Here is a 27,865-nt window from a genome sequence, read left to right as displayed (position 1 = left end):
GGCTAAAAAAATCATCTTGTTCCCCTATTGTTTTTCCCTTCTCCCCTCAGCCAGAGTTTTATGTGTGGAAAGAATAAAAATGCGTTAATAAGATTTTATATCTTTGTGGGAGTGTATAGCATATATGTAATATTTATGTTTTGAATAGATATTTGAAAACTCAAGAGCTACAAAGGGCTATAATATAAAAATCCAAGAGATATAGAAACTTATAATGTAAACATTCAAGAAATACAAAGGGCTATAGTACATTCAAGAGCTACAGAGAGTTATAATGTTAAGAGCCTTTCTTTTCCCACCTCAGACTCCCTGCTGTCAAATTCCTCTCTTTAGAAGCAATGTTAGTACCAATTTATTGGTGTATCCTTCCAAAAGCATTTTATGCCTAAAAGTATACTCCCAGTGCTGGAACATCTTAGGAGAGTTTAAGCTTTTATTTAGTTGAAGCCAAAGGAAGGACTCTCTGATGGTTGCATTTCAGGTGGCTGTAACTGGATGAGTGAGTGCAGCAGCACTCCTTCCTGAAATTAAAAACCTGAGAATCATCAGTTCTTTTATTCCTATAGCCTAGAACTGTAAGCACTCACATTGAGCCTCTGGGAAAAGGAGCAAACCACATTGCTTCTGGCATTTGTAACGTCTCACTAGGCTGTTCCCCTTGATTCACAGGTGAACAGTCTACATGTGGCTGACCCTGTGGAGGCTGTGCTGCAGCTCCAGGACTGCAGCATCTTCATCAAGATCATTGACAGACTGTGAGTACACACTATACATCTCTCTAGCCTCTAAGGCAAAGCTGATTGCTGGGGTGGGGGCTGTATTTGTTCTCTTTACTTGGTGATGGCTATGACCAGAAATCAGGGGCAGGATTGGGACATCATAAGCCAGGGTGGGGCCTAAAGGCAAGAATACATTGACTTCATCTTCCAGTCGCTGTGCCACTCCATGGGAGAGGTTTCACGCTTGTCCCATCCTGAGGCTTCTGCACTCTTGCACAGGAGAGCCTCCAAGGCTCCATGCTCTCACATTCTTACAAGTGCTCACTCTTGGGCTCCCCATTCTCTTGTCCCACCAGAAGCCTTCTACAACCCTCTTTTCTTGACTCATCCCTACCCTATGCCACAAGCCCTCTTTGCAACCTTCTAAGGGAAGAAAGGGAAAGCTCTCACATCTGAAGGAAAGAAGAAACACCTAGAAATCTCATCTGTAACTTGTTAGCACTTCTAAGCCATTATAAAATAAATACACTTCTGGGGTTTTTACTGCCTCAATTAACTTGTTTTCTGAGGTCCAAGAGCATTTAAAAAGCTTGTTGTTACCATGCAGCAAGGATTGTAGTTTGGCCTTTTGGTCTGTGTCTTTAGCACATTTCCTTTGAACATCACAGTTATCTGGGAAATGAATAGAGTGGGGCTTCCTTCCAGTATCCTACCTTTTTGGGACCGAGCATAGATCAGTCGTTGTCTTTTTTTTTTTTTTTTTTAAGAAAGCACATTAGATTGTTTACCCCAGGCCAAGGATAAACTGAAGTGTTGAAGGTGTTTATGTGCCATACGTGGCAGTTAGGAACTGGTATTAGGGACTCACATCTCTGTGAAGCAAGCACTTTACCCATTCATAGGTAACAGCTCATTGATAGGGAAAGAAGGTAGAGTTAAGCTAAACAAAGGCCAGAACTGTGTCTGATTCATCTTGGGGTCTTCCCTACACTACATTGATTAGGTTTTAGTTAATGTTTGTTGAGTAAAGAGATGAGTTGGTATTCTCCATCAGCAAGGTCTAGTGGGGCTGACTAGCCCAGGACAGATGGGTCTGCTAAAGTGGTTTTTTATTTGAAATGTGTGTTGGTCGTGGGTTGTCTTATAGGATTTTTTAAAATTCCATATACTCTAACCAGGACCTGCCTTAGTACCTCTAAAAGAAGTCACTGTTCTTATTTGGGTCCAGACACTACCATTTTCTCTTCCAGTTACCCAGGCAGGACATTTCAACATCATCTTGACTTCTCTCTCTCCTTGGCGCTGATCTCTAATTGGTCATCGTCCTCTCTGCTCACAACCAATGTCCCTCCCTCTGCCTCATTCTAGTTCTTCTAGCCTAGTTCTTCTCTAATCTGCCCTTATTGTAGTTCATTCCTATACATGAGTTCTCAATAATCTTTCTCAAATCTTGTTTTCTTTGTGACACTTCAGTGACTCTTCATCAAACCTCAGTGAGTATTCATTTTTAATAGGTAGAAATCTAAAATTTTCAGCCTGGTGTTTAAGATCTTTCATCAGGGGGTCATTTCCTCTCACCAGTTTTGTGTCCTGCTTTTTTTTCTCCCCACTCAACACGACCTCATTTTTTTTTTAATCTTATAGAAATTCTTAAATCCTGGATTCTGTTAATTGCATTATTATGGTGCGGCTTAACTTGTTCCACTGTTCCCCTTGCTGCCTATGTACTGAAAATTAGATCTAAGCTTGATTCACTTTTTTTTTTTTTTTTCGCAAAGACACTTCATAGTTGGGGTTGTGTACCACCTGTAAGTCAGCATTTTGGAACTTCTATTGAAAATAATTATTTTGCAAACCCTAAGGAAGTGATAGATCCAGGCACCTACCATTAATGGCTGGTAAAACCATTAGGCTGGCAATACCTAACTCTGTGTTTAATTTTAACCTCACTAAAAGTGAAGCAGCCAGGTATAATATGCCTTGTATTGTAACACAAAATATGGGGCAGCATGCTTTTATGACCTCAGAATAGATCAAGGAACTTTTGCTTTTGAAGAGAGAAATTTCCTTGGCCTGGTGACAAGAGCAGTAGATGTGCCCAAGAGTAAGGATGTGTGTTGTCCTTGGGTTAGCCACTGTAGGTTTATAACCTGGTAGGAAATTTTCATAGGAAGCATCAAAAAATCAAGATGCTCATTTTCAAGTTGTCTTCTAGGGTGTTGCCTGAACCTAGGCTGCAGTAGAAGGGGGAGTTGGAGGTAGGCGATATTAAAATCCCAGGTTAACGCTCATCTCCATCTCAGATCCAGCACATTGCAGACCAGCTTCCTTTTGGGAAATGGAGGTTCTTGGTTAATATGTTCTGGCTCTTACATTTCTGGTACTGCTACTAGTGCCAACCTAAATCAGCAGCCTAGTTCTCAGCAGAAGGCAGCAGAGGATGGCAAGGTTGGAGGGTAGATAGAAGCTGTGAGAGTTGGATGACTCCTGTCTGCACACTGGACAAGGGGCGCCCTGAGAAAAATAATTCTTTAAAAAAAAAAAAGAAGCTGTGGGACTTGAGGAGGGTTTAATTGCTTGGCCACTTGGCCTTCTCTATGGGAAAATTAACTGGGATCAACCCCTCTGACAAGTTTCCCTTTCTGTTCTTCTGTGCGTGAATAGCCTAAAGCAAAAAAGGCTGTCCCATCTCTTTGATAGCTGTGAGGCTTGAACAACAAAGTATAGTGGAGGCATTTTGCCAGAAAACTTACAGTTCTGATGTTTATCTTGCTGACATTTATTTCTGCTCTTCTCAGTAAAAAGCATCCCTCAGTTGTCAGTCAGCCCATATGTATTGAGCACCTACTTTATTCCTCGCTTTCAGCTAGTGCAGTTGGAGTGGGCAGTTGTAAATGGTGCAGTTGCATTCATGAGTGCTGCAGGAAGACCTGGAGGACAGCGGAGGCATGACTGGCAGGAGTTGTGGATGGCTTCCTGACAGAGATGAGACTTCAGCACTGTCTTAAAGGATGGGCTGGATTTCTCTAGGACTACTGTTGTCCAAAGCATGCTCCATGCAGCTTTACTTACACCAGGCTTTGTGAGGGGTAGGGGGAAGGGTTTTGTGATCAAATAGGTTTAGGAAATAATGCATGTTGTATCTTCTATAAAAATGTTCAGTTTAGTTTAACCCAGCATTTCTCAAACATTTCACCTGAGAACCTCTTTTTATTTTTAGTTAATGGAATACTCTGAGGTAAATATTGCTCCACACTGAGCCAAGGAGTCACAACATTCCAGATTGTGGGTGGGTAGGGGAAATGGCTCATTTGGGAGTCTGTAAGAGATTAGCATCTCCTTAAGACTTTGTAGGAGTCTCTGATCTCAGACCAACTATCCAGACAGAGTGCCTCTAGTGGGGGATTCACTTGGAAGAAGCCTTTGTAATCACATGGGGTATGGGGGGAGGTACACTCATAGTCTTGGCTTGGATGACGCTTGTGCTTTCATGATGTCTCTGGCATTGGAAGTTTCTGGACCTGCCCTGCCCTCCAGAAAGTTGGCTGAGAACTAGGGGTTTAGATTCTGAGAAACAAGGGGCCCACTAATCAGCATCTCCCACTGTAGCCTAGAGAATTCAGCTTTCTAACTGAAGTGGTATTTTACCTGCTGCTTCTGAAAATGGAACCACAGTTAACTAGGGGATCCAGCAAAGTTCCTCGACTAGGCTGAAGGCTGAGATGGCAAAAGCCTCCCAGAGGAGGATCCCAGGGATTAGTATTCTTTTTTTTTTTTTTTTTTTTTTTGAGACAGAATCTCCCTCTGTCTCCCAGGCTGGAGTGCAGTGGCACCATCTCTGCTGACTAATCTCTGTCTCGGGTTGAAGCAATTCTGCCTCAGCCTCCTGGGCTGTGTGAGAGCTCCCCCTGCTGTCTCCCTCTCCTCATGGCTCTCTTCACACTGCCTGCTCTTCCAGTAAAGCAAGTAGAGACAAGAACCACTAATCGAGAATACTAGTCCTGGCTGGGCACGGTGGCTCCAGCCTGTAATCCCAGCAGTTTGAGAGGCTGAGGTGGGTGGAGCTCAGGAGTTTGAGACCAGCCTGGCCAACATGGCGAAACCCCATCTCTACTAAAAAATAAAAAAATTAGCCAGGTGTGGTGGTCCATGCCTGTAATCCCAGCTACTTGGGAGGCTGAGGCAGGAGGATTGCTTAAACCCAGGAGACAGAGGTTACAGTGAGCCGAGATCGTGCCACTGCATTCCAGCATGGGCGACAGAGTGAGATTCTGTCTCAAAAAAACAAACAAAAAACTAGTCCATGGGATCCTCCTCTGGGAGGCTTTTTGCCATCTCAGCCTTCAGCCTAGTGGGGGAACTTCACCCTGTCACTTCGGAGCCTTGTTTCCTCCTGTTCTTTCAGTTCTTGGATGTGTTTTTCCTTCCCCATGGTCTTCTCTCACTCTTATCCTAGGTGTGTTCTCCAGGCTTCCTGACAGCTTAGAGTTGAGACATTCCAGATGGTGTAATCTAGCTTCCCATTCATCTGGGCTGCCTCCATCTCCTCTCGGCCCCTTTCCACAGAGCTTTTTTATATTTGCAAAGAGGATGATAGAATGCCATCTTTTCCAGAAGAACCCCATGCCTCAAGTCCTCACTTCCCACCCACCAGACAGTTCCTTCTGGATAAATGGTGTCCTGGTATCTGTCACCTGTCTCCCAATCTGATCTGGATCTCTTCTAGATCCAGCAGAGATCAAGACTGGAAGGAATGGGGAGGTAGTATGAAATGCAGCAGCAAAGAGGCAAAGATTGCTGAATACTCTGGTCCTAATACTTGCTCTTTTTCTAGCCATGGCACTGAAGAGGGACAGCAAATCTTGCAGCAGCCGGTGCCAGAGAGACTGGACTTTGTTTGCAGTTTTTTGCAGAGTAAGCACCTTTCTTATCCAGCTATGAAGAAGCTGCTTCCTCAGCTCGTGGGATTGGAGAGTCCAGAGGAACTAGTTCATGAGTGTCTAGAGGAGAAAAATTTCAAGACTCCCCACTCTTTAACACAAAGATGAAAACAGCTGGTTCAGATCCCCTGGGTCTTGTGATGCCTCCATCAGTTGGTGTAAGAAGAGTGTCCCTTCAGTCCCAGAGCCCTTCTCAGAGATCTAGGTGTAGCCAGAAGGTTACTTTTTGGGACCTATCACCTTGAACTCTTTGAGCACCTTAAGTTTCTGTTCCCCCCAACTTCAAGGAGATAGAAGCGAGAGTCTTTCCCTTGCAAGAAAAACTATTTTTCCCAGATAACTTTGAATTCGTTGCTTAGGCGATAGGTGTAGGGGCAGAGGCAGATTAAGGTTGATCTTGACCTCCCTCACTGCTTGTGTGACCTTTCTGGACGTAGGTTCCCTATGTATAATATGGAGATGATAACTGCTCTTCAAGTGGATGGGTGGATTAAATAAGAACATATGCAAAGCTTCTAGTACAGTGCTTGTCAGCTCCCCTCCCCTTGTCCAGCCTTAGACCACACAGTCCTCGTCTTTGACATGGGGAGCTAGCTGCCATCTCCACTCCTAGAGAATTATAGGAAAAGAGAGGCTATATTTAGATAAAGCAAGGTGTTAATAATTGAGCCCAGACCCTTGGGCAGCATGAGAGTCAGGTATCCCCAGGTGTCCTCCTCTGACCCAGCTGCAGGTTTCCTCTGTGATCTCAGTTGGAACAGGATTCTAAGTGACCTGGCATCTCTGGGCTCTTCCTCTGTGGTGCTGAGAGAGAGTTGGTGAGTGGGTGGGAGAGTGCAATGTCATGACCCAGAGTTGCTGTGAATTCCCAGGCTGCTTTCTTCTTCCATTATCCTTGTAGCCCTTGGATTGACCCAGGATAGAACTGACTTCAGATGGAAAATTGTAAGGCAGGGGAAAGAGGGCATAGGAGTAAGGAGCCCTACATCTCATAGCTCCACCAGAGATAGCCATTCTGCTCCCCAGATTTAAGTGTTCTGGGATTTCAGGTATGGTTCCCAGGAAGTTCACCCTGTTTTCTACATTGTTGTCATTGCAGAAAATCAAAAACATCCCTCTTCTCCAGAATGCCTGGTGTCTGCACAGAAGGTGCTAGAGGGATCAGAGCTGGAACTGGCCAAGGTACTTATGGAATACCCGACTGGGGAGGCGGAGCAGGGTTGGAGTAATGGTATCCGAGGGACCCTGCAGGGCCTTCTCTTAACCCAAGGGGAGATGATGGGTGCTTTATTTCTGGGGCTCTAGTACATTGGAGGTAGAACCAGGCAGCCACCTGTCTGAGTCAGAGGCTGATTTAGCCCAAGGATTCTAGGAGCCCATGATCTTATGACAGAGATTATGAAATAAACAATAGTTTACTAGACCATTACTGCCGGCCTTGGTGGAGACCTGGCAGAAATCAGGTCTCACTCGACTATCACCATATTTTTATTATAGCTCAGTCTGCATCATTCCCTCTGTTCTTTCTGGGTGCTGACCTATAGAGGGTACCTAAAGCTTCACACCCAGGGTTCCATGAGTCCAGGAATTGAGCCATGCAGGAATCTTGGTGCTCAGCTTTTTGTATAGTGTACACTGTGTCCTCAATTGAAAAAAAAAACCCAAAATGTTTCCTGGAGCTATTAAGGATGGTGGCCTGGGGTTGCTGAATTCTAGGACTTTCAGAAGAATCGCCAGAATAGCTCAGAGTCCCCAGAACTGCCCAGAATGGGGCCACTGAGACAAGAGACAGCCCCACTCAGTGACTGCCTCCTGTTTGGCTTCTAGATGACCATGCTGCTCTTATACCACTCTACCATGAGCTCCAAAAGTCCCAGGGACTGGGAACAGTTTGAATATAAAATTCAGGTAAGCCCTTGTGCCTCCATGCCACCTAGTGGGCCTAGCCCCTGCTTCACCTCACCTGACTTGTTTTTCTTTGAACAGCAGATACTGGTCTTTTTAAAAATACAGTTATAACAGTTACTGCCATTCATCATAGAAAATCTGGGAAATGTTGAAAAGCATGCAGAAGGAAATAACAGTTGCCGATAAACTCATTCCCAGAGGTTGCTAACATTTTAAAGGATGTACTTTCAAGTCCTTTTTTATGTGCATATATTTAACTGTAATATATGTTTTAGGATAATACATAGAAATTATTCTCTGTTCCTATATGTGTTTCTGCGTGTGTGTGTGTGTGTGTGTGTGTGTGTGTTTCCACAGAATTTGCACTTCATTTATCTCATCCTTTCCTCTGGTAGGGTCATCTGGAAGAGGCCAACATAGTTATATATAAAAGCTTCCTGGCCGGGTGTGGTGGCTCACACCTATAATCCCAGCACTTTGGGAGGCTGAGACAGGAGGATTGCTTGAGGCCAGGAGTTCAAGATCAGCCTGGGTAACATAGCGAGACCCTGTCTCAACAAAAAAGATATTTTTAAAAAAATGAACTGGCCAGGCATGGTGGCTCAAGCCTGTAATCCCAGCACTTTGGGAGGCCGAGGTGGGCGGATCACGAGGTCAGGAGATCGAGACCATCCTGGTGGCTAACACGGTGAAACCCCATCTCTACTAAAAATACGTAAAACTAGCCGGGCGAGGTGGCGGGCACCTGTAGTCCCAGCTACTCAGGAGGCTGAGGCAGGAGAATGGCGTAAACCCGGGAGGCGGAGCTTGCAGTGAGCTGAGATCCGGCCACTGCACTCCAGCCTGGACGACAGAACAAGACTCCGTCTCAAAAAAAAAAAAAAAAAAAAAGAATTGTGTGTGGCAGTGTGTGTCTGTAGTTCTAGCTACTTGGGAAGCTGAGGAGGAGGAGTTGACTCCGGGAGTTGGAGGTTATAGTGAGCTATGATTGTGCTGCTGTGTTCCAGCCTGGGTGACATAGCAAGACCTTGTTCCTTAACAACAATAACAATAAAAGCAACTTTCTGATTGTGTTACTTTCCTTAACAGTCACTTCGCTTGTGGTCAGGAGTGAAGTCAGTCAGGAACTCTGAGTTGGGTACATCTTGAGGGGAGGTGGGAGGGAAGGGAGCAAGTGGGGTGAACATATCTCTAGTTGAATGTTGTTGGCTGGGTCATAGGACCTCAGCTCTGAGAGGGAGAATGGAATCCAGCAGGCTTCTAGGGCACGAGGGAGCCAGGGACTGGCACTGCCAGGGTGGAGCTCCTGGCAGCCATCCTTTCAGAGGCCTAACACCTCAGTGATGTTCTTTTTCTCTCTGTGGCCCAGGCTGAGTTGGCTGTCATTCTTAAATTTGTGCTGGACCATGAGGATGGGCTAAACCTTAATGAGGACCTAGAGAACTTCCTACGGAAAGGTGAGTAGGTACATACTCCTGAGAATCCCCTCATCTCTGAAATGGGGAATACTAGGATCCTGAGTTGTCAAGAAGTGCGGTGGGGGTTTGTTTCTGTCCGCAACACAAGACAGAGTTGGTGGTCAGGAAAAGTGTGTGTAATGGAGTAGGTCGATTTCTGGGTCATGTATCATCTCAGTTCCTATGGAGCTCCTCCTTGCTGCCTGGCAGCAGTGATGTAGGATATTTACAAGTGATCATACCTACTTTTGTTTTTTATTTTTTAAACAATCATTAGGCTTAGAAGCTGATAATGTGCAGTCTTTTTTTTTTTTTTTTTTGAGATGGAGTCTCTCTCTGTCACCCAGGCTGGAGTGCAGTGGTGTGATCTCAGCTCACTGCAACCTCTGCTTCCCAAGTTCAAGCAGTTCTCCTGCTTCAGCCTCCTAAGTAGCTGGAATTACAGGTGCATGCCACCACACCTGGCTAATTTTTGTATTCTTTGTAGAGATGGCGTTAAACCATGTTGATTAGGCTGGTCTCAAACTCCTGACATCAGGTGATCTACCTGCCTCAGCCTCCCAAAGTGTTAGGATTATAGGCATGAGCCACTGCGCCCAGCCCACAGTCTTTTAAAAAATGTTTTTCCCATCATGTAGCACATGTTCTAGGTGGAAAGGCAGATACATAAACCAGGAAATATGATAAGGAATCTAAGTATGGAATATATCAGTGGTCTCGGCTGGTGCTACAGTAGAAAGAGTGATCGTTCTGCTGGTCTTCTGATGAAGAGGTCAGCTGGTGGATGATAGGAATGTAAGAAGGAGGTCTAGGCGAGTTCTAGCCATTGAGTTTGATGTTCCTTGTATTCAGGTTCCTCATGAGACCTTCAGGTGGAGATGTTGGAAATGTGAGTCCAGAATTCAGGAGCTGGCTCTGGACCAGAAGATAGGTTTGCAAGTCAGCATTGGATGGCCACTGAATCCGTGGGCACTATGGGCAGAGCCAGGAGGCCCCATCAGATCTCTGGGAGCTTAGAGGGTGGGTAGAGGAGGGAGGAGCAGATGAGGAGACTAAGAATGGGTAATTAGAGGTAGGAAAGTCCTACAAAAGTGGTCACAGAAACCAAGGAAAGAGAAGGGTTTTGAGGAGGAGGGCATTTTGGAGGTACAAGACTTTGGGGGGAAGAATTCCAAATGGCAGTCAGTGGCTCTGATAGGAAAGGTTGTTGGGGGCTGCGAGGAGATCCTGCTCAGGGCTCCCCAAGCCGTCTCTGCAGTATGGACTTGAGGAAAAAGCTGAGCACTTGGTGCAGTTTCTGAGCCAGAGAACACCCTCACTCCACTGTGCTCTGAGTAGTGATGCTCTGTAGAAATGGAAGCCCTGCACTTTATTTTGGTTAGAGACACGGAACTGTGGATAACCCAGACACCAGGTTCTGCCCAGTGCCTTCCTTGGTAGTTTACATATAAGTATCCACAGATTCACTCCCACTAAGGCCAAGTTCTCAGATTGCATAAAGATGCAAATCTTTTCACCTTCTTACTAATCTTTGATGATTTATTTTGTCTATTTCTTACCCCCAGCTCCTGTCCCTTCTACCTGTTCTAGCACATTCCCTGAAGAGCTCTCCCCACCTAGCCACCAGGCCAAGAGGGAGATTCGCTTCCTAGAGCTACAGAAGGTTGCCTCCTCTTCCAGTGGGAACAAGTATGTTCTGGGCCTTTCCTCCTGGGATAGGGCCTCAGCATCCATCTATTCCTCACATTCCTACCTTCTAGAGTTAAGCTGTTGACCAGCCTCTAGGAGTGCTTGGAGAATCCTGTAGATCTGGGATCTCCTCACCTCCCCAGTATTAATGGGGGGAATTGGTTGGGATTTGTCATGCGCAGAAGGTCTCCCTCAAAAGCTGTTCCCTGTTTATGGAATACCCTTCTTCCTCAAAGACTACAATGAAGTCCCTTCTCTTAGCACATGTCTGCAGAGCCAAGGATAATATATCACTTTTTTTTTTCTGACAAATTAAGGCAGTGAGAAGAAAAATTTTCTCAAGATCATGCCATGAGGCTTGAGGTAGCACTGCAAATAGAACCCAGGTGCACAGGCCTCCCAGCTGCTAGTGGACACTTCCACAGACCCGACTCCCTTCCTGCTGCCTGTTGCTGATTGCTTCAGATCTTAGGCTCTTACCAATGCAACTGGGCCTTTTCCCTCCTCAGCTTTCTCTCAGGTTCTCCAGCTTCTCCCATGGGCGATATCCTGCAGACCCCACAGTTCCAGATGAGACGGCTGAAGAAGCAGCTTGCCGATGAGAGAAGTAATAGGGATGAGCTGGAGCTGGAGCTGGCTGAGAACCGCAAGCTCCTCACCGAGAAGGGTAGGTGGCTGGCACGCTGGCAGATGTGTGAATAGACTTGCCAGAAGGATGTCCCCTTGGCCTCGCATGTTGTCCCCTCTGCTGGAGCCTGGAGCTTAGAGCTCAGCCCTGGGCCTGTGGTCAGGCTGACCTCCTGGAAGTTGGGTTCTGTCTTTGTCCCCATCTTCTCTTTCCCTTAGATTGGATACCATATTCCTCCTCCTCTGTATGCCTCCTCCTCCCTATGCCACCTCCTCCCTTCCCCTCCTGCACATAGTTCTGTGCTGATTCTCCTCTCCTCCTCCCTCCACTCTGGGCAGATGCACAGATAGCCATGATGCAGCAGCGCATTGACCGCCTAGCCCTGCTGAATGAGAAGCAGGCAGCCAGCCCACTGGAGCCCAGGGAGCTTGAGGAGCTACGTGACAAGAATGAGAGGTACAACTCTCCCTGCATTCCTTCCCAGGCTCCCGCCCCTTCGTGCACCCAGCCAGGGGCCCATCCATACTCTCTTCTCGCTGCTTCCCTCCCTCGCAGCCTTACCATGCGGCTGCATGAAACCCTGAAGCAGTGCCAGGACCTGAAGACAGAGAAGAGCCAGATGGATCGCAAGATCAGCCAGCTTTTGGAGGAGAATGGAGACCTTTCCTTTAAGGTGGGTGTTAAGGTGGTGTGTGCATGGAGGCCCCTCAGGGCTGAGGCAGTCTGGAAGGCTCCCCAAGAGAGGGTTGAGAAGAATGTCCCAGCACCTGTCTTACGCTACAGTCTCTCCAGAGACCTGCATATTTTGCCCCTTTCCTTGTCCCATAATTGGCTGCTTCCCGGGTACTGGGTTGTGACCCTAAAGTTTGATTTGTGGTCCTGAATTAGAGGTGTGATGGCTGTGATTGGTTTGTGGAGGGTTGGCAGGATAATTGGAGGCATCCAGCCCCTGGGGTTCAGGGAGCAGACAGCAGTGGTAGGGTCAGCGTTGACCCTGGGTGATGGGGATTCTCACTTGCCCATCTCAGCTGCGGGAGTTTGCCAGTCACCTGCAGCAGCTACAGGATGCCCTCAATGAGCTGACAGAGGAGCACAGCAGGGCCACTCAGGAGTGGCTGGAGAAGCAGGCCCAGCTGGAGAAGGAGCTCAGCACAGCCCTGCAGGATAAGGTAACCCTCTGCTGGGGTCACAGCCACAGTCTTGACCACATATGCAAAGCTGAATCCAGTTTACCACTGTGCTCTTCTGGGCCTTTGGGTATTAAGCTGCTTTCTCTTTAAGGTTTGATAGTGTGCTGTAATTGAAAGGTTGAAAGATTGTGGGCTTCAGTCTAGTACACCTTTCTTTTTTTTTTAATTTATTTTTATTTTTTTCCCCAGTCAGTGCCCTCACTTTATAGTATACCTTTCAATCCTATCTCTGGTGTTTATAAGATGTGGATCCTGGACAAGTTAATCAGTCTGTTTTTCTAAGCATTCTTTCCCTAAAATGGGAGTAATAACGAGTAGCAGCCTTACCACCTATTATGAGAAAATGTATGTAAAGCACTTCACACATCACGTAGTGTAAAGTAAGCTCTCGGTGAACCAGTTGTTATGGTTGCTATTGGTAAGAACCCAACTTGGCCACTTAGTAATAACCATGTAGCCCTTGATCTTGGCACTTAGCATCTGCTTCAGGTTCTTGCTCTGTAAGAGAAATAGTAATAGCTGCCTCTCACATTTGTAAGTGAATTAGAAATTCAGGAATGCACCCAGGCCGGGCACGGTGGCTCACGCCTGTAATCCCGCTACTTTGGGAGGCCAAGGCGGGTGGATCACCTGATGTCAGGAGTTCGAGACCAGCCTGGCCAGCATGGTGAAACCCTGTCTCTACTAAAAATACAAAAAGAAAAATTAGCTGGGTGTAGTGATGCATGCCTGTAGTCCCAGCTACTCGGGAAGCTGAGACAGAAGAAGCTCTTGAACCTGGGAGGCGAAGGTTGCAGTAAGCCAAGATCTCACCACTGCACTCCAGTGTAGGCGACAGAGCAAGACTACGTCTCAAAAAAAAAAAAAAAAATAGGGATGCACCCAGCACAGCCTCTTACAGGTACTTAGTGAACAGTGGTGAAGAAGTGGGTTTGGGACTGGGGGATGTTGCAGCTGCTGCCAGTGCTTCCCAGAGGATGGTGGGCAGCTGGTGGTGATTTGGATAATCTAGGACTCAAGACTTATCTGAGGAAGGGTATACAGTAAGGAAATTTGAAGTAAACTCAGCAGCCTTGGGGAAGTAGTAAGAAGGTCACATTATGCTTTTATTCTGCCTTAGAACTAGGTCTAGAGAGTCAGGTCCCTCATGCTCCCAGTTCCATGATTTCTGCTTTTTTCTAGGTCATGGCAAAGGAATATCTTGGTAACAAGATGATAGGCCCCATGTTTGTTGATGTTTATGAGGGCTTGTGTGGTAATCTGGTGCCTGTTCCACCTCTCTGTTCACATGGGTCTCATTTACTCCCAGAAATGCCTTGAAGAGAAGAACGAAATCCTTCAGGGAAAACTTTCACAGTTGGAAGAACACTTGGCCCTGCTGCGGGAGAACCCACCCCAGGAGAAGGGCGAGGTGCTAGGTGATGTCTTGCAGGTAGGAATGCACAGGACAACCTGTGTGCTGGGAGTTGGTGTGGACTCACATTCAGTACCTTTGGGTTCCTGGTGTTCTGCCATTTCCAGAGGAGGCTTGGTGACTGAGGAGTCATGCTGATCCCAGTTTATCTCTTTATACCACCAGCTGGAAACCCTGAAACAAGAGGCAGCCACTCTTGCTGCAAACAACACACAGCTCCAAGCCAGGGTGGAGACGCTGGAGACTGAGCAAGGCCAGCAGGAAGCCAAGCTGCTTGCTGAGCGGGACCACTTTGAAGAAGAAAAGCAGCAGCTATCTAGCCTGATCGCCAACCTGCAGAGCTCCATCTCCAACCTCAGCCAGGCCAAGGAAGAGCTGGAGCAGGCCTCCCAGGCTCATGGGGCCCGGTTGACTGCCCAGGTGGCCTCTCTGACCTCTGAGCTCACCACACTCAATGCCACCATCCAGCAACAGGATCAAGAACTGGCTGACCTGAAGCAGCAGGCCAAAGAGGAGCAGGCCCAGCTAGCACAGACCCTCCAACAGCAAGAACAGGCCTCCCAGGGCCTCCGCCACCAGGTGGAGCAGCTGAGCAGTAGCCTGAAGCAGAAGGAGCAGCAGTTGAAGGAGGTAGCAGAGAAGCAGGAGGTAACTAGGCGGGACCACGCCCAGCAACTGGCCACTGCTGCAGAGGAGCGAGAGGCCTCCTTAAGAGAGCGGGATGCGGCTCTCCAGCGGCTGGAGGCACTGGAAAAGGAGAAGGCTGCGAAGCTGGAGATTCTGCAGCAGCAACTTCAGGTGGCTAATGAAACCCGGGACAGTGCTCAGACCTCAGTGACACAGGCCCAGCGGGAGAAGGCAGAGCTGAGCCAGAAGGTGGAGGAACTCCGCGCCCGTGTTGAGACAGCCTGCCGGGAACAACATGAGGCCCAGGCCCAGGTAGCAGAGCTAGAGTTCCAGCTGCAGTCTGAGCAGCAAAAAGCAACTGAGAAAGAAAGGGTGGCCCAGGAGAAGGACCAGCTCCAGGAGCAGCTCCAGGCCCTCAAAGAGTCCTTGAAGGTCACCAAGGGCAGCCTTGAAGAGGAGAAGCGCAGGGCTGCAGATGCCCTGGAAGAGCAGCAGCGTTGTATCTCTGAGCTGAAGGCAGAGACCCGAAGCTTGGTGGAGCAGCATAAGCAGGAACAAAAGGAGCTGGAAGAAGAGAAGGCTGGGCGCAAGGGGCTGGAGGCTCGATTACAGCAGCTTGGAGAGGCCCATCAGGCCGAGACTGAAGTCCTGCGGCAGGAGCTGGCAGAGGCCATAGCTGCTCAGCGCACAGCTGAGAGTGAGTGTGAGCAGCTTGTCAAAGAAGTAGCTGCCTGGCGTGAACGGTATGAGGAGAGCCAGCAAGAGGAGGCGCAGTATGGAGCCATGTTCCAGGAACAGCTGATGACTTTGAAGGAAGAATGTGAGAAGGCCCGCCAGGAGCTGCAGGAGGCAAAGGAGAAGGTGGCAGGCATAGAATCCCACAGCGAGCTCCAGATAAGCCGGCAGCAGAATGAGCTAGTTGAGCTCCACGCCAACCTGGCCAGAGCACTCCAGCAGGTCCAAGAGAAGGAAGTCAGGGCCCAGAAGCTTGCAGACGACCTCTCCGCTCTGCAGGAAAAGATGGCTGCCACTAGCAAAGAGGTGGCCCGCTTGGAGACTTTGGTGCGCAAGGCAGGTGAGCAGCAGGAAACAGCCTCCCGGGAGTTAGTCAAGGAGCCTGCGAGGGCAGGGGACAGAGAGCCCGAGTGGCTGGAAGAGCAACAGGGACGCCAGTTCTGCAGCACACAGGCAGCGCTGCAGGCTATGGAACGGGAGGCAGAGCAGATGGGCAATGAGCTGGAGCGGCTGCGGGCCGCACTGATGGAGAGCCAGGGGCAGCAGCAGGAGGAGCGTGGGCAGCAGGAAAGAGAGGTGGCACGACTGACCCAGGAGCGGGGCCGGGCCCAAGCTGATCTTGCCCTGGAGAAGGCGGCCAAAGCAGAGCTTGAGATGCGGCTGCAGAATGCCCTCAATGAGCAGCGTGTGGAGTTTGCTACCCTGCAAGAGGCACTGGCTCATGCCTTGACAGAAAAGGAAGGCAAGGACCAGGAGTTGGTCAAGCTTCGTGGCCTGGAGGCAGCCCAGATAAAAGAGCTGGAGGAACTTAGGCAAACCATGAAGCAACTGAAGGAACAGCTGGCTAAGAAAGAAAAGGAGCACGCATCTGGCTCAGGAGCCCAATCTGAGGCTGCTGGCAGGACAGAGCCAACAGGCCCCAAGCTGGAGGCGCTGCGGGCAGAGGTGAGCAAGCTGGAGCAGCAATGCCAGCAGCAGCAGGAGCAGGCCGACAGTCTGGAACGCAGCCTCGAGGCTGAACGGGCCTCCCGGGCTGAGCGGGACAGTGCTCTGGAGACTCTGCAGGGCCAGTTAGAGGAGAAGGCCCGGGAGCTAGGGCACAGTCAGAGTGCCTTAGCCTCGGCCCAAAGGGAGTTGGCTGCCCTCCGCACCAAGGTACAAGACCACAGCAAGGCTGAAGATGAGTGGAAGGCCCAGGTGGCCCGGGGCCGGCAAGAGGCTGAGAGGAAAAACAGCCTCATCAGCAGCTTGGAGGAGGAGGTGTCCATCCTAAATCGCCAGGTCCTGGAGAAGGAGGGGGAGAGCAAGGAGTTGAAGCGGCTGGTGATGGCTGAGTCAGAGAAGAGCCAGAAGCTGGAAGACAGGCTGCGCCTGCTCCAGGCAGAGACAGCCAGCAACAGTGCCAGAGCTGCAGAGCGCAGCTCTGCTTTGCGGGAGGAGGTGCAGAGCCTCCGGGAGGAGGCCGAGAAACAGCGGGTGGCTTCAGAGAACCTGCGGCAGGAGCTGACCTCACAGGCTGAGCGTGCGGAGGAGCTGGGCCAAGAATTGAAGGCGTGGCAGGAGAAGTTCTTCCAGAAAGAGCAGGCCCTCTCCACCCTGCAGCTCGAGCACACCAGCACACAGGCCCTGGTGAGTGAGCTGCTGCCAGCTAAGCACCTCTGCCAGCAGCTGCAGGCTGAGCAGGCCGCTGCCGAGAAACGCCACCGTGAGGAGCTGGAGCAGAGCAAGCAGGCAGCTGGGGGGCTGCGGGCAGAGCTGCTGAGGGCCCAGCGGGAGCTTGGGGAGCTGATTCCTCTGCGGCAGAAGGTGGCAGAGCAGGAGCGAACAGCTCAGCAGCTGCGGGCAGAGAAGGCCAGCTATGCAGAGCAGCTGAGCATGCTGAAGAAGGCGCATGGCCTGCTGGCAGAGGAGAACCGGGGGCTGGGTGAGCGGGCTAACCTTGGCCGGCAGTTTCTGGAAGTGGAGTTGGACCAGGCCCGGGAGAAGTATGTCCAAGAGTTGGCAGCTGTACGTGCTGATGCTGAGACTCGTCTGGCTGAGGTGCAGCGGGAAGCACAGAGCACTGCCCGGGAGCTGGAGGTGATGACTGCCAAGTATGAGGGTGCCAAGGTCAAGGTCCTGGAGGAGAGGCAGCGGTTCCAGGAAGAGAAGCAGAAACTCACTGCCCAGGTAAGGTACTCAGCCCAACCACCCTCCCAAAGATCAGGAGCTGAGAGCATGGGGACATCGATCCTGTGTTCCAGGGCCTCTGGCTCCTACACTGGAGTGTCTTGCCTTTCCTCATTCACTGGGTGGCAGAAAAGGAGAGGTGGCTGATGGAGTTCAAGTCTGTTGCCCCTGTCATCCTAAAGAAAATGTCAGTGGCCTCCCCTCTCCTGAAGGCTCTGTCACTGGAGAGTCAAGCTGTGATGACCACCAGCCCATTCAGAGGTGCACCTGCACTGGATGCCTCAGGAGCCACTGGGGACTAGAATCAGTCTAACTGGCATTTTTAAACTTAGTGTCAATCTAGTGCCTTAGGGGAAAGTATCAGAGCCTCAGTGAGGTCAGCCTGGCAGCAGGGCTGGTGCCTCTTTGGCCTCATCTCACTCTGTCTCCATTGCTCCTCCCCCATGTACAGGTGGAGCAGCTAGAGGTATTTCAGAGAGAGCAAACTAAACAGGTAATGCCTGGGGTCCTCGCTAAATGCTGGCTGCTTAAACGGTGACCAGTTTCGGTGCATGAGCCCGGCTGCAGCTTGCCTCCGCCAGCTCCTGTTGTGAACTGTTTGTGAAGGGGGCAGGGTCAAGCCATGGAATCCAGGCCCAGGCTTCCCAGGAGTGCGGTGTGCTGGGCTCTCTCGGGCTTCATCCCACCCGTCCCAGGTCGGCCTCTCCACCCTTCTGCACCTTCTCTCATCTGCCTGTCAGGGACAAGGGGTAGCACTGGCTTCATCTTTCCCACACCTGAACCAACGACAGACACAATCTTTGGGATTCTAAAACTTCCCAAGTACTGTGTCTAGTTAAGGATACCCAACCAAGAGGAACAGCAGAATTACCTGTGGGCCTCGTTTAACATTGTGTCCCTTTTTACCAGAGTACAGCTTTATGGAAGCCTTGAAGGTGATATGCGAGGCAGCCCCTACAGGTTAGGGAGAATTGTGGGCTCAGGACACTTGCCCATCACTTTCTGGGGCTCTAACCCCGAGCACAGCATAGAGATGTCTGTAGCAGGAAGGCTGAGGGTGAAGTAGCAGGAGGGGTCTATACCAGATGGGGGCAGGGGAGTGGGGGGTCACATGGTCTGGCTGCCTCTTTCTCACGGGAATCTCTGTGTTGCCTGAGACATCGAGGCTATAGAGCTAGTGTTAGAGCACCCTTTCCCCGTCACTCTCCTACCCAGCCACCCCAGGACTGCCGAAAAATTGGGCCCTCCTCTTCCTCTAAGGAGCCTGTGATAATGGGGGAGAATCAAAGTGAATAGCAAACAGTTAGCAATGGAGCCGTTGCCTCTCCCCTGTGCTGCCTGGTCATGCTTGAACTCCCAGAATACTTGAAGCAGCCAGGGGTGCATGGGGCTGTTATGTTCTTTCTTTTCCCCTACTCCCTGTGCTCCTCTTTGTGGGAGTTGGGTGGGCTTTGGAGTACATGTGCTACACCTGCTCTTGTCTTCCAGCAATCTGTTCCCCCAATGCTAACCACAGCAGCCATGCTGCTAGCACCAGCCCTAACAGCCTGTGGATGTTGGGAAGAGGTCTGAGCATCTGTGGGCTTGGGCTTTGGCAGTTTCTGGGAGGGAGGCATGGCAATTCATTGAGTATGTCGGCTAGAATTACAGACTAGGTCCTGGGAAGGTTGCGGCTGCAGAGTGGTGGCAGCAGCAGGGTGGTGGTGAGGTGTCAGCTCTCCAGAGTCAATTCCGATTCTGGAGGTGACAGGGGTTGGGCAGGCCTCTTTCTCTGCAGGCTCAGGGTAGAGGCAAGTATGGACAGGTGGCCCTGGCAACATCTATGTGTTAGATTGCCTCACTCAGGCCCTGCCAAGCAGCCTGGGCAGCAGGCTGTTCCCTAATTGGAGGCCAGAGAAAGGGCCTGAGTTTATTCTAGGAACGCTGGCGATCCTGGTCTGGGCCACCCCATGATGGGTGGACATCTGGGATGAACATCCAGGGGAAGTCCTCCTGAGTCTTCTGTCCTCCTCTTCCCTCCCCAGGTGGAAGAACTGAGGAAGAAACTGGCTGACTCTGACCAAGCCAGCAAAGTGCAGCAGCAGAAGCTGAAGGTGGGGCAGCTGGGGGAACGGGTCTGGCCTCTGGACAGGGGAGGAAAGCTGTTCTCTAAGCTCTCGGGCCGTGGGGGTGTGTGGGCAGAGGAGGGGCACCCTGTGTTCCAGGCAGCCCTCCTAGGAAGCCTGTGGCTTAGAAGCCCCTGCATGTGTCTTCTGGGAGCTCTCAAGAGACAACCAGGGTGGTTCCCATCTCTCAACTGTCACTGTCCACTACAGCAGCTACTAGTCATGTGTGGTTATTGAAATTTATTAAAGTAAATCCAGTTCTTCAATCACACTAGCTACATTGTGTCCCTGCTCAGTAGCTACATGTGGTTAGTGGCTGCTGCATTGGACAGCACAGATACAGAACTTTCCACCGTTGCATAAAGTTCTGTTGAACCATGTAAGTCCAGATAGTCTGGGCAGGGAAAGAACGAGTGTCACCAGTGTTGAATATTACAATGCAGTTTAATAACATTCTTAATGATTCCAACTGTGTCACCTTCTTTGGTTTAATACTTGCTTTCTGCAGTTCTAGGCTTCACAGCCTTTAGTCAGGGGCAAAGGAATTGGGCATCAGTGGTATTGGGACTCACTAAAGCCCTGGTGGGTCCTAGGAGTTGGTGGGAGCTCAGAGCTTCATTTCATACCATGGTGCCACAGCATGTCTTGATTGCAATAAACAAATGTTTATTCTGCTCCTTGTGGGGCCTGTCCTGTGTTAGGAGAGGCAAAGGTGGGATGCTTCTATACAGTATCTACCGCAGAGTACTTGCTGGCCTTGCAGATGGACAGAGAATTAGGCCCTGTTCTTAAGGAGTTATAGTCTGGACAGGAGGCAGTGTGGGCATCATAAATAAGCCCCCACGGGCTTTTGGAGTTTAGTGGACCAAGTCTTACTCTGCCATTTAGTCATTGTTGCTATGGTCAATTTGCTTAAATCTTTGAACTCAGTTTCCTCCTCTGAAAAGGGGATGAAGTGACTTCTCAGAGTGGCTTTGAGGAGAAACAAGTTCCCCTGTCCTCAGAGAGCTCACATGCCAAGTGCCTCACTCCAGGCTCCGCACCTGGGTGTTCAGTAGGCTGTAGTCGGGTGGAGTGTATCTGGGGTGGTGTGGTTTTCTTCCTCTTCCTAAGTTCAGGAGTCTGAAGCACCTCTGGAGCCCCAGAGGCTGATGCAGATGAGTGGACTTGGGTAGAGGGGCCAGAGCAGCTTTCCTGAGTGGACTTTCTTCTCAGGCTGTCCAGGCTCAGGGAGGTGAGAGCCAGCAGGAGGCCCAGCGCCTCCAGGCCCGGCTGAATGAACTGCAAGCCCAGTTGAGCCAGAAGGAGCAGGCAGCTGAGCACTATAAGCTGCAGGTAAGGAGCCCAGCCCCAGCCCATGCTACCTTCCTCCTGCCCTCCAGCCTCTGCCCCACCCACCCATCCTCTCTGCCCACAGATGGAGAAAGCCAAAACTCATTATGATGCCAAGAAGCAGCAGAACCAAGAGCTGCAGGAGCAGCTGCAGAGCCTGGAGCACCTGCAGAAGGAAAACAAAGAGCTGCGAGCTGAAGCCGAACGGCTGGGCCATGAGCTACAGCAGGCTGGGCTGAAGACCAAGGAGGCTGAACAGACATGCCGCCACCTTACTGCCCAGGTGCGCAGCCTGGAGGCACAGGTAAGAATTTGGCTGGCAGACTCACCTCACCCCTATCCCACTGGACCCCTGTGCCCTCTCCTCCTAGGCCACTGATGCCTTAGGTTTTTCTTCACTCTCCCCCTGGCCCTCTCCTTCTCAGGTTGCCCACGCAGACCAGCAGCTTCGAGACCTGGGCAAATTCCAGGTGGCAACTGATGCTTTAAAGAGCCGTGAGCCCCAGGCTAAGCCCCAGCTGGACTTGAGTATTGACAGCCTGGATCTGAGCTGCGAGGAGGGGACCCCACTCAGTATCACTAGGTCAGGAGGCACTCTCCCTCCCTGTGTCTGTTGTTTATGGAGTACCCGCTGTTTATCAGGCTGTATCCTGGTGAGATAAATAAGATGTGATCCAAATTTATTCTTAGAGAAGAATAAAGAAAAACAGGTATTATACCAGATGTCTGTTTAGGGCACAGTTGGAATAAAAAGCAAGCGGTCAAGAAAGGCTTCATGGAAGCTATCGCTCCTGCTGAGTCTTGAAAGCATCCATAGGTGTGTGTGCCAGGTTGACAGAGAAGAGCAGTGTGAACAGAGGCTGTGAAAGAGCCTGACTAGGCTGAGATGGAAGGCCAGGAAGGCCCAAGATCCTAGAGGGCCATCTGGACTCCCCGTTGGAGACCGGCTATTAAGACTTGATCCTAAAGGCATTGAGGAAACCTTGGTGGCTATAATTGAAAGGTTTAAGGGAAAAAAAAAAAAAAAAGGAACCTTGGAAGAATTTGAAACTGAAGAGTACATGGTTAATTTCCATCTTAAAAAGATGATTCTAATAGCCAGTATAGAAGTTAAGACTGGAAATACATACTGTTTTTATTAAACACTTACATTGTACTTATTTTGTGCTAGACATAAAGCACTCCTAACAATTATACCTGATTTATCCCCCAACAACCCTCTGAGGCAGGTTTATTCTGTCTCCTTTAACAGATGAATCTGGGGCATAGAGGGGCAGTCACTTGCCCAAGGTCCCCCAGTGGTAGAGCTGGGGTTTGACCCTGTGCAGCCTGGCCTGAGTCCTTGCTTGTCACCACTCATCTGCCTCTGTCAGTGCCATGATGAGTCTAGGTGAGAGGAGATGAGACAAACCAGGAAAAGGACATAAGCATGGAGAGGGTATGGTTAGGAGAGCTGTTCAGGAAGCTTGGTGATTGGGCTTCCCAAGCAGGACAACATAGAATTATGCCCATGTTCATGGTTTGGGGGCCTGAGTGGCAGGTGCTCGTATTCACTGAAATGGGAGATGAAGGAGGAAGAACAGAGAAGTGGGCTTAGATTGGGACGTGTTTGCTGTGGAGCAGCCATGGGCATCTGGTGAGGATGGGACATCTGGGTCTGGGCATTGCCACTATGAGGAGGTATTAGGAGAAGCCAGGGGAGTGGACTGAAGGGAAGGCCCAGGTCAAGGGCTTTCCTTGGTACCTCTGAAAATTCCGAGAGATGGGCTGCTTGACCTCATCTGCTTATAGTATGGGAAATGGTCACTTTGGAAAAGGGCTGGACAAAATGCCTTCTAGCCCAAAGGACTGTACCTCAGCAGGTTTCCTTTCCATAGCAAGCTGCCTCGTACCCAGCCAGACGGCACCAGCGTCCCTGGAGAACCAGCCTCACCTATCTCCCAGCGCCTGCCCCCCAAGGTAGAATCCCTGGAGAGTCTCTACTTCACTCCCATCCCTGCTCGGAGTCAGGCCCCCCTGGAGAGCAGCCTGGACTCCCTGGGAGATGTCTTCCTGGACTCAGGTCGTAAGACCCGCTCTGCTCGTCGGCGCACCACACAGATCATCAACATCACCATGACCAAGGTCAGGCTGTCGGGACAGGGGCTGCAGGGCAGCAATTCCCACTTCCTCTCAAGGGCGTCTTTGCATTGGACACTCAGTCAGGAGCAGGCAGGGATGAGCAGCCAGTCCATGTTACAGTGGGAAAGCTGAGGTCTTAAAAAGGGCAGTGACTTGGTTAGGGGCACTTCTGAAGAAAAGGGCAGGGCTGGGATTAGATCCCTGCCTCCTGACTAAGGCTAGTGTTCTCTCCATGTGTAGCACTGAGCCTGTGCAGGGTGAAGGGAGAGAACATGGTGAAGCTGCAGCCCATCCAGTGCCTCCCAGCATGCCCCATGCAGCTGAGAGGCATTGTTGCTGCCCAGTGGACTGCCTGCCAGGCTGTGGGCCCTTGCCTTTGTTTCCACATCTTGAAGGAGAGGTTTGGGAGGAGGGGAGAGGGGCCCCGGTACAGCAGGGAGGACCTGTGTGTGCAGGGTTTCCCCTGCTACCAAGAAGTTGGGGAAGTTGTAGAAAATGGTAAGGGCCCTGGAAGCTTGGACTGAGGGACAGCAGAGGCTGTGGGATAAGCCTGACTAGTCAGGAGACAGCTCTGATACTTCCTAGCAGTGTGATTTGGGGCTAGTCACTTCATTTCTTTGCACTTCACCTCTAAAATGGGCCGATAAACACTCTGCATTCCCTCCCTCAAAGCATTATGAATAGACTCCATGAAAAAAATGCATAGAAAAGAGTCTTGACAACATCAGCACCACCTTGTGAGGGCTTCTGTCAACAAGGCCCATTTCTTGCAGACACACGTTAAGGGCCTTTGCAAAGCTGTTGGGAATGCATGGATGTGCCGTGGGATCTGAGGGCTTTGGGAGGGAATGGGGGCCTTCTGTATAGTGCCAGGGCCCACCCCATTGCAACAGATTCACTCTCTCTTCCAGAAGCTAGATGTGGAAGAGCCAGACAGCGCCAACTCATCCTTCTATAGCACGCGGTCTGCTCCGGCTTCCCAGGCTAGCCTGCGAGCCACCTCCTCTACTCAGTCTCTAGCTCGCCTGAGTTCTCCCGATTATGGCAACTCAGCCCTGCTCAGCTTGCCTGGCTACCGCCCCACCACTCGCAGTTCTGCTCGTCGCTCCCAGGCCGGGGTGTCCAGTGGGGCCCCTCCAGGTGAGGGGACTACAGGGACTTACTATACCCCAAAATTAGAATGGAAGGTGGATCGTGGCACAGGGAAAAGAGGAAAGCTTTTTAAAAATCCAAGGCTGGCCTCCTTGCTACCGTCCACCTCCACCTGCCCCTCCTTCCTGCAGCCTCAGGGCCTTCCTTACCTGCCCATCTAGGGGCTGGCTGTGTTAGGGGCACTCTTAGCCAGAGTTAAGGGCCTGGGATTCCCAGCACAATTGTGACACTTAGCTGTGGGGAGTCCTCCATGCCCTTAGGTGGTGATGGGCTGCTGGAAAGGCCAGACTGGCCAGACTCTTCTTGGAAGCTCTTGTCCTTTGGGCACCAGAGAGCCCCTGGGAATCAATTCCTGGTCCTTAATTTGTTCCTCTGGGTGTTGGGCACCAAGCCTTGGCTGGTGAATAAGATGTAGTAGCAGCCTCTGCGTGTGACCTCTTCTGCCCTCTCCAAGGAGAAGGCGGTGAGCAAGCCCCTAGGATAGAAATAGTCTGTGTGCCATACTCCTGCATCTGCGGCACTGAATCAGATTGGTGTGCTGGGCTTCAAGTTTATGGGGTAGGTGGCAGCAAAGGCTGGCAAGATGCCAGGGCCAGCAGGCAACCTGCTGACTCCGGGCTCATTTGTTCCCACCTCCCTGCCATCCACAGGAAGGAACAGCTTCTACATGGGCACTTGCCAGGATGAGCCTGAGCAGCTGGATGACTGGAACCGCATTGCAGAGCTGCAGCAGCGCAATCGAGTGTGCCCCCCACACCTGAAGACCTGCTATCCCCTGGAGTCCAGGGTGAGCCCTGGGGTCACTGTGCAGGGCCTCCCATCCCTGTCCTCCCTTAGAATCCCACCTGCTGATCTAGCCTGAGCACTAGAGCCCTGGATCGCTGACTGGCCAAGGACGGAGAGGGTGACCTTCTCATGCTTCCAGGCAGAACAGACAGCAGGGAAGGTGCTTAGGAGTGAAGTCCCTGGGGATGAGCAGGAGCTCGGAGAGGAATCTGGTCGGGACTGCACTGCTTGTGGCCATTTGCCCGGGGTATAGGTAGAAAGCAGAACAGGAAGGGAGGCCTCGTGAGAGGTAGGAAGGGTCCGCCTACCCTAAATGGCGGGCAAGTGCAGAGTTCTGGGACAGCCCCAGGTCCTGCTCCATCTCCACACAGCTACGGTCCACTGACTGCCTCTTCCACCCATGCAGCCTTCCCTGAGCCTGGGCACCATCACAGATGAGGAGATGAAAACTGGAGATCCCCAGGAGACCCTGCGCCGAGCCAGCATGCAGCCAATCCAGATAGCCGAGGGCACTGGCATCACCACCCGGCAGCAGCGCAAACGGGTCTCCTTAGAGCCCCACCAGGGCCCTGGAACTCCTGAGGTAGGCTTCTGGGTGTTGCTCCAGCATTGTGCCCAGGTCAGGCCCAGCTCACCAAGGACTAAAGGGAGCCTTCCCTCTCTCCCCTTCTCCTTCCCTCACTTCCCCTTCTCCTTCCCTGTCTCCAAGGGTCTAACCCATGGATGGGGACTGTTGGGAAGGGAAGCCTCTGGCCCAGAGTTGGGTAGGGGAGCAGGTTGCACAAGTTGACTTACAAGGTCCACTCAGCTCTAAGAGGACAAGACACTTGGCTTCAGATGTGACGACTCTTGCTACTGTCTGCCTAACTGTCCTGTTCCCCATAGTCTAAGAAGGCCACCAGCTGTTTCCCACGCCCCATGACTCCCCGAGACCGACATGAAGGGCGCAAACAGAGCGCTACTGAGGCCCAGAAGAAAGCGGCTCCAGCTTCAACTAAACAGGTGAGGCTGGGGCTGAAGGGGGATGAAGCGACGCCCTGGCAGGACCTTGCTGGCAGAGTGTCACACAGCAGGCTGGCCTGGGAGGGCAGCATTGGGTCTCCCGGTCTGACAGCCCTTCCTTGCAGGCTGACCGGCGCCAGTCGATGGCCTTCAGCATCCTCAACACACCCAAGAAGCTAGGGAACAGCCTGCTGCGGCGGGGAGCCTCAAAGAAGGCCCTGTCCAAGGCTTCCCCCAACACTCGCAGTGGAACCCGCCGTTCTCCACGCATCGCCACCACTACAGCCAGCGCCGCCACTGCTGCTGCCATTGCTGCCACCACTGCCACCCCTCGAGCCAAGGGCAAGGTAGAGGCCACTGGCAGGATGGGGGAGGGGAACCTGATGAGAGCATGGGCACCCCCTAGACCGCCCCACGGAGTAGCATCCAAGACAGGCCCACGCCAGGCTGCAGGAGGGTGCAGGGTAAGAGGTGTCGCTGTCGTGGTAGCTACTCGTTACCAAGGAGAGAAGACAGATGGCCCCATTCTTATGGAGAGCACCCAGAGCTGCTCAGGCACAGCCAGCACCTGATAACCCCGGGGCTCACAAGGGAGGGGATCCAGATGGGGGCGTGAGAGCAGGAAGAGGTCTTCCGAACCTGTGGGTGCAGGCTGGCATTCCAAGTTCTCATCTGGCCTTGTGACTGTCTCTTTCAGGCAAAGCACTAAAGGGCCAGTACCAGTGAGTGGCCCCACCTGTGTCGCTGATGCTGACCTCACCTGGTCCTCCTTCTACTGTCCCTCTCAGTGCCTTCTCTCAGCTCCCAGGCCAACAGTAGCCAAACCCCTAGAGACAGTGATGCCTGCCCGCACCCTGACCTGGTCCCTGGACCTTCACTGGCAACTTCTCAGAGCTGGCCCAGGAGGCCTGGAGCATGGACAGTGTGGGCGCTCTCCCTACCTTGCCTCCTTTTTTCTTAAAGCAAAGTCACTTCTCCATCACAACCAGATTTGAGGCTGGTTTTGATGGCTGGGTCCTTGGGCCTGGCCAGTCTTCCTCTTAGCCTCTGGATCTAGAAGGGACCATAAGAGGAGTAGGCCCTGGTTCCTGCTCTCCTGGAGGCTGGGCCTAGCAGGGGCCCTCACTCTTGAAGTCCAGGACTGGGTCTGACCTGGTGGGAGCACCTGCCAGAGGATGCTCTTTCCCAGGACGATGGGCCTGTGTCTCAGGAGTGGGGTTGGGGGACAGCCTTCAGCGGCAGCTCACACCCTACCTTCCCCAGACTTGCACTGGGGTGGGATTTGGAGTGATGGGAAGGTTTTTAAGGGCCGGGGATGGATCTTTTCTAAATGTTATTACTTGTAAATAAAGTCTATTTTTCTCCCGTGAGTACTGAATTGCTTTGATCTATGTGGGAAAAGGAGGGGAAATCTAGGCTCTTTGGAGCCTACCTTGTCCCCACTGAGTCTTTCAGACCACCTCCTTTCTCTCATCCCTTTTCCTGGAGGCGCATCTTTCCAGGCTCTTCCCAGTCTCCATTACTGGCCTCTGCTCCTGGGGAGCATTATGGGCTGTTCTCTCTTCTTTTTCAAGAGCCTGTGTTCCCCTGAAGCAGGTTTTTTTTTTGTTTTGTTTTTGAGACGGAGTCTCGCTCTGTCACCCAGGCTGGAGTGCAGTGGCCGGATCTCTGGAGTGCAGTGGCCGGATCTCTGCTCACTGCAAGCTCCGCCTCCCGGGTTTACGCCATTCTCCTGGCTCAGCCTCCCGAGTAGCTGGGACTACAGGCACCCGCCACCTCGCCCGGCTAGTTTTTTGTATTTTTTAGTAGAGACGGGGTTTCACCGTGTTAGCCAGGATGGTCTCGATCTCCTGACCTCGTGATCCGCCCGTCTCGGCCTCCCAAAGTGCTG

The 27,865-nt window shown here is 51.3% G+C and overlaps 1 protein-coding gene across 3 annotated transcripts; it reads left to right on the top strand.

The window, feature by feature from the left end:
* The first annotated feature begins 111 nt into the window (after nt 1–111).
* On the top strand, nt 112–27,344 carry LOC116272853 (nuclear mitotic apparatus protein 1-like). 3 transcript variants are annotated; one of them, XM_031661699.1, is made up of 24 exons: nt 113–755; nt 5,554–5,633; nt 6,759–6,841; nt 7,487–7,567; nt 8,937–9,024; nt 10,590–10,713; nt 11,223–11,380; nt 11,680–11,797; nt 11,897–12,014; nt 12,370–12,510; nt 13,841–13,963; nt 14,111–17,476; nt 17,928–17,969; nt 19,501–19,569; nt 20,797–20,916; nt 20,999–21,217; nt 21,339–21,496; nt 22,791–23,037; nt 23,946–24,174; nt 24,837–24,973; nt 25,379–25,555; nt 25,858–25,974; nt 26,100–26,321; nt 26,672–27,344. In XM_031661699.1, the coding sequence occupies exons 4-24, from the start codon at nt 7,487–7,489 to the stop codon at nt 26,681–26,683; spliced, it is 6,066 nt and encodes a 2,021-aa protein (XP_031517559.1). In that variant the 5' UTR covers nt 113–755; nt 5,554–5,633; nt 6,759–6,841; the 3' UTR covers nt 26,684–27,344. The 3 variants fall into 3 exon arrangements, with proteins under 3 accessions (XP_031517560.1, XP_031517561.1, XP_031517559.1); XM_031661700.1 differs by lacking the exon at nt 5,554–5,633 and having other exon boundaries at nt 112–755; XM_031661701.1 differs by lacking the exon at nt 17,928–17,969 and having other exon boundaries at nt 112–755.
* Nucleotides 27,345–27,865: the final 521 nt, after the last annotated feature.

Source organism: Papio anubis, unplaced genomic scaffold (assembly GCF_008728515.1).
Source record: "Papio anubis isolate 15944 unplaced genomic scaffold, Panubis1.0 scaffold227, whole genome shotgun sequence".
Taxonomy (NCBI): domain Eukaryota; kingdom Metazoa; phylum Chordata; class Mammalia; order Primates; family Cercopithecidae; genus Papio; species Papio anubis.
This window is presented reverse-complemented; position numbering and strand designations above follow the sequence as displayed.